We start from the raw sequence: 6,458 nt of genomic DNA, 5'->3' as shown, positions 1-6,458 counted from the left end.
ACTTGGAATAAAGGTTTTAGGCAGTGGGCTTTCAACATTTCGATGATGATTTCTGGGACGTTATCCTTAAAGAATGGCCCCATAATCTAGTAAGAAGCGCTTGAATCACCCTCAAATCAAAGGGTTTTGATGGCATTCCGATCGATGAAGTCTTGGCATTTTTTGCATTCCTCGGTGAGCTTGGTAATGAAAGTATTGGAGGCCATTGATAAAGGTTTGGAGACTTTTTCTAGGTTTCGAAGTTTGCATTCTTTTTCTGCGCTGAGAGTAAATGGCAAGAATTTTTGAAAGTTGAAAGCGTGAAAGGTCAAATGAAGCTGGGCAAAGTATTTATAGGCAATTGGGGGAGAAGATCAACAATTTAGTTTTAAAAGATGAGGGGTAAACCTGATCGAAGAATTTCACAATCATAACGAACCTTTGAAAATCCAGGTGAAAAGGCTGAAAAGCACGCAAATTAAGGATTCACGATTGTGTGTATCAGGAAAGGTTATGACGAAAGACATTTTGGCGTCTGCACGCCTCAAATGTGGGGGTACACATTATTGAAGATGGACAATCGTGATGAGGAGTTGCCACATGTCAAGTTTTGCAGCGTTTTACAAAAATTGACAAGGGTAAGAGATCGTGCTTAATAAATGCGTATGGGTGGTTGGAGTATTCGAGGTTTGCAATGTTCTTTGGTTTAGTAGAAGGAATATGCTAAGGGTTTATTCTTTGGCAATAGATCACTTCTTCAAGGTCAAGGCTCAGCCAGGAATTATAGACTTAAGACCTCACAAGCGAGGGGGCAATGTTTGGGCCTAAAATAATATTTTGGGCCGAGCATAGAGTCGTTCTCAGTCCAGTAACATCCATCTAGAATCTTGTCATAGGTTGTCCAGTCAGGGTTGGCTAATACCTATTATGAAGAGGATTGGTTTAGATAAAGGTGAGGTAGTCAAACCCTAGTGCAACAAGGAGTCTTAAAGCTAAGGATGCTTAAATTAGGGGATGAATCTGGTTCGTTAAGAAGCTTAGTTCAAAGTCCTATAAAGGTTAGGATTAGTTGAATCTTGATCAGGTTGGGTTGATGAGTCTTAGTCTGAGTAAATTTCTAGTTCGGCCATAAGGGGCTTCGCTGCTATAAATAGAGAGGGGAGTGCATCATTCAAAACCCATTCAATTCAACACACAAATTGCCCTGCGCAAAGCTTCTCAACAACCCTGAGATTTTTTCCTCTTCCCCTTTCTTCTCACCAACACATTTTCAGTTTGGATAGACAGCACTGTGAAGGCAACCAGCGACATCTTTAGTTTGGATAGACAGCACTGGAGCCTTAGAATCAGCTGGCTGAGGAGCACCTTCAATTTGGATAGATAGCACTCCTTCGAGACCCACTGGTTATTTATCCAAGTCTCGGTTAATAAGGATTTCCAAGTCCTTGTTGGTAGAGGTCATCTCATTAGCCTTCTCAGTGAAGTGAGGTGTTACCAAGTTACTAGGGTTGGCACATTGAAAGCCGAGTTTTGTTTTATGATTTGATATTCGCAAGTACATTTTCGAGTTCGGCATTTCGACGACCGAACCACATTTACAATCAAGACATTTATCTCTTTCGAGTATTTGTGTTCGTATAGTTTGGTACCAACTCGGCGTACTTATACTCTCACGAATATAATTGCCAAGACCAAAGCTGGCACCGATAATTTGTGAACTTCGAAGAAACTAGAAGCCTTGTCTTTAGGTTCTAGAACCCGAAGGCCGAGACGTGTTCCTTCCTCGGCTGCAGTCGCAAGATCAAGAAGTTAGCAGTGCGCCCAATGCCACATCAACATATTTTACTCCTTGGCTGAACTTGGCCGACGAGTTGGCACGCTCCGCATACAACCGAATGACGTAGTTAGCTTATTAATTACTCGGCTTGCGCGCCACATAGGCTAACTCGAAATGATTGATTGACTAATCCCACTTCACTATTGAAAGCAATGTCTTTACTTAACCAAGATTTCACTAAGTAATTAGCCCAAACAATGCGTGCACCTTCATGACCCGCAAGGAGTGTTGAGATCTCAACTATTTAGGACGTAGAAACTCTTAGAGAAAAAAGAAGAAGATAATATTCCAAAAGCACTTCAGGCATAAATAATGCTTGTTCGATAACATAGTTTAAATTCATTACGTAGAATGCTTATGGTTTCATTCTCTATTTACGTATTGATCTAAATTATATAGTTATATGATCATTTGTTTAGGGGAACTTTAACGAAAAGCTTCCGATACTGTTTACTATAACGAAAAACCACATTTTTACATAAAAAATCAATTCTAATACTATTCACTTTACCCTTTATTTTGTCTTTATCGTTAAAACTTAAAGTTTTCAAACCATTTTCATTAGTTTTTCTTTTGTTTATTTGATATAATATAATTATAAAATGTTGGCATCAGAACAAAGCTGACCTGATAATATTATAAGGGGAAATTAGGGTAAACAAAATGGTGAAGATCTAATGAGACGGCTCTAACTAAAGGGTTATTACTATACATATTATGCCGAGAGCCCACACAACTGCATACCTGTTCTAACATCAAAAGGGGTTTGGTGCGAAACAAAATTAAGACTGCACTTCACTTTACATCACTATATATATATATATCGTACATTTCCTACAAATTTATCGTATATAATATTGCTTTTTAGTTGGCTCGAATTCACGCATTAAACTAAAAACTTTGACCATAATTTTTTGAATCATCAATATATTTACATTAATTAAGGCGTGAGAATAATAAATTGGTTACAAATTAACTTGTTATTCACCAGATTTGAATATAAGATCTCTCATTTACAAGTGATAAAGAACACCACTAATTGTAGTAAGCGACAATATTGAACATATTTAGCTATGGTACAAAAAAATTAATCTTCAAATTTTCATTCCCGTATTGCACCAAAGACGTGATATATTAGCGTCGAATGCAAAGATTTTTATTCCATTATAAAATACTGTCATTTGGCCCTAAAGAAAATAATATTTACGCAATGATATTATAAAAAGAGATTGAGCTTACTATTTTGACTCCAATGATATTACAAAAAAAGATAATTGAGTACTTTTCTCAAGGAAAGCAGTTTAAGGGTTTGAATAGTAAGTTTATTGTTAGTCGGAGCGTTCAATCAGATCAAACTCACTAAGTTTATCACTTGATTCACGACAAGCTAGCTCCTATATATATGCACTTTGAGATCCTAACACTCCGGCCACAGACAGTACGTACGGATAAGAAGGTTTTTACTATTGACTCCACGTTAAGAAATAGGAAAAAAAATTTATAAAATAGCAAAAGAAAAGAAAACTTTATTAAGAAAGGGGTGTGCTATCCACACACTCATTTTTACTTCTCACACACTCTTTGTTAATTTATATCCATTGATCTTCTTCAATTCATCCAATCCGATGGCCGAAAATTACAAGAGTGTGTGAGAAGTAAAAATGGAATTGTGGATATCACACCCCATTAAGAAAACATAAAAATAGAAATGTACATGCATTTTTGCCATTCGTCATCAAACCAAAAGTAATTGTCTCTCTTTGTGCAATTTGAAAATAGAAAGTTCCTTTTTTTTTTAATTCAAAAAATAGAAAGTCAGAATAAAGCTAAACAAAAAACAACCTTGGTGAAAGGTTTGTTTATAATAGAAAAAGAATTTGTGTGTGGAAAAGCAGGTGGCACCAACCGACAGAGAAGGAGAAGCATGGATTAGTTTTCTTGGCTTGGAAATGAAGGGATATGAATAGGTATGGCAGTTATAACCACTCTCTCTTCCTCTCTCACTCCCTCTCTCACACACACACACACACACACACACAACTCTTTCTCTAGCTAAGTCTCTCACTCGTACGAACCCAACACAACAAAACCTACTCTTGATGTACGGACGTCCATCCCTTGGTTCTAGCTTTGACTCGGAGGCGCCACCGCCACAGAAAAAGTCTCTCACCATCTAACCCTCCGTCCACTTGTCACAATGTCGTCACATCCCCCAGCTCTTCAAGAACTCCCACACCCCCCCCCCCCCTCTTCTCTCTTTTTGTCCCATATTCACAAAATCAATCCAAACCAACACTTCAACTAAAAACTAGGACCTCTTAATTATCGCCATGCAACCCCACAATTCTTTCCACTACAAGAACATACACCTTGTTTCCGTCTTCCATTCTTGACCCACTTCCATGACCACCATCTTTCTCCATCCATCTCTCCTCTATAATTTTGTTTTTTCACCTGATTTTGGTTTTTTTTTTGTAATTAATGGCTTTGATTGTCGACCAGCAATCAAGCTTCAAACATTTCTGTAAAATTTGCAAGAAAGGTTTTGGGTGTGGTAGAGCGTTAGGAGGGCACATGAGGGCACATGGAATAGGGGATGAAGGTCACATCGACGACGATGATCCTCCTAGTGATTGGGAGGATAAACTTGGCGGCAATGTACCCTCCACCAACAAGTGCATGTATGCCCTAAGAAAAAACCCAAATCGCCTCAAAAGCTGCCGGGTTTGTGAGAATTGTGGCAAAGAATTCTTGTCCTGGAAATCCTTCCTTGAACATGGGAAATGTAGTAGCTCTGTAGATGCAGAGTCCCTTGTGTCCTCGCCAGGCTCTGATGGGGAGGATGGGAATGGTGGCCGCCGGCGAGGATGTGGGTGGTCAAAAAGGAAGAGATCATTTAGAGCCAAAGTGGGAAATTTCAGTCCACATTGCCCATCAAATGAGGAAGAAGACCTTGCCAATTGCTTAATGATGTTGTCTAATGCCACGGTGGATCCAATGGAGGTAGAACCAGAAGAGTCTTGTGCTTCGGCTAGCAAAGAGGAGGAACGAAGAAACCCTATGAACATAATGAGTCCTATGTCACGTGGGTTGACAATTGACAACAATAAGTTGAAAGGGGTCGCTAATAAAGCCTTGTTCGAATGTAAAGCATGCAAGAAAGTGTTCAATTCCCACCAAGCATTGGGCGGTCATAGGGCTAGCCACAAGAAAGTTAAAGGGTGCTTTGCCGCCAGGCTTGATCACCTCGAAGATAGTATGGCTGATGATGATGTCATCACACATGAAGAGTTCTTTCCCAATAAATCCAATTCAACCCTACAATTCGATCATGGGTCTAATACTCCATCAGCTTATACCTCGAAGAGAAAATCGAAGGTGCATGAATGTTCAATATGTCATCGTATATTCTCATCAGGGCAGGCATTGGGTGGGCACAAGAGGTGTCATTGGATCACGTCCAACTCCACGACAAACACGTATACTCTAGCCAAGTTCCATGAATTTCAAGAGAGTTTGGAGCAACAAATGATGAACCAAAAGCCTATGTTTGATGCTTCGGATCCACTTGATCTGAAGCTTGATCTTAACCTACCGGCTCCAATGGATGAGAATGGAGTAGGTAGAAGAGAGCGTCCTAATCCATCAAGCTTGGATGTCTCTACAAATTTCTTTTTACAGCCATGGATTGGGACAAAGGAGGAGGACAATCCTCAACACCACTCACACCACCAAAACGACAATGACAACATTAACAACAACGGCTATAATCATAATAACAACAACAATAATAACAGCAGTGATGTGTCAATGCAGAATGCGGTTGATGAAGCAGACAGTAAGGCAAAGTTAGCAAAGCTAAGTGAACTAAAGGATATTACCAACAGTGGGGGCTCCTCACCATGGTTGCAGGTGGGGATTGGTTCAACAACTGATGTTGGAGCTGACCCATAATTTCATGTCAAGGAATGTGAGATTTTCTCAGCACTCTGCCCCCCCCCCCCCCTCTTTTGTTCAAAAAATTTTGTACCAAGAAAACTGTAATTATCGCAAACAAGCCATAGCTCAACATTCTTGTTAAAACTTATTTTTGAACTGTTAATGTACATTATAGTGGGTGAATAGGAACCCATAGAAGCCCCAATCCCTTTCATGCATAGCATGGTTTATACTTCGACTAAATCATTGTACTCTATCTATATGATTTTTCTTGTTAAAAATTGTTTGGCAAAGAAAAAAAGATTCAAGTGCTGTCATGATATATAGTAAGATTTTTTTAGTGTCACCCCACCATACACAAAACAAAAGAATATTTTTAGTTTGGTGCTCCCACTCTTACTCAATTAGAATTGGTAGAGACTAAAGTTTGAGTCTACATTAGCAGCTGGTGCTTTTCGTGTTGATCTCTTAAGCTTAGAATCATTTTAAACTTTTGTGCAATTATCTTCTTCTTTATAAATCTTAGACACCAAACTGTTAACCTTTACCAAAAATATGGCTTGTTTCAATCCCAAACCAATTGATCCAATCTGATACAACCAATTTTGATCAATTTCAATGACTTTTGGAGATCAACTGACACATTTGCTCGTGAGAGTCCAGTCAAATCTAATATAATCCAATCTGCTAGTTGGTTTCTTGC

The 6,458-nt window shown here is 38.9% G+C and overlaps 1 protein-coding gene across 1 annotated transcript; it reads left to right on the top strand.

The window, feature by feature from the left end:
• The first annotated feature begins 4,069 nt into the window (after positions 1–4,069).
• On the top strand, positions 4,070–6,077 carry LOC126613875 (zinc finger protein ZAT1-like). The gene has a single exon (XM_050281492.1). The coding sequence runs from the start codon at positions 4,298–4,300 to the stop codon at positions 5,768–5,770; it is 1,473 nt and encodes a 490-aa protein (XP_050137449.1). The 5' UTR covers positions 4,070–4,297; the 3' UTR covers positions 5,771–6,077.
• The last annotated feature ends 381 nt before the right edge of the window (positions 6,078–6,458 follow it).

This window comes from Malus sylvestris, chromosome 2, assembly GCF_916048215.2.
Source record: "Malus sylvestris chromosome 2, drMalSylv7.2, whole genome shotgun sequence".
NCBI classification, from domain to species: Eukaryota; Viridiplantae; Streptophyta; class Magnoliopsida; order Rosales; family Rosaceae; genus Malus; species Malus sylvestris.
Note: the sequence above shows the minus strand (reverse complement) of the source record. Positions and strands in the feature narration are given on the sequence as shown.

Bases quoted from the DNA above. Each gene is read 5' to 3' on its own strand.
- LOC126613875 (XM_050281492.1), top strand. From the start codon at position 4,298: ATGGCTTTGATTGTCGACCAGCAATCAAGCTTCAAACATTTCTGTAAA.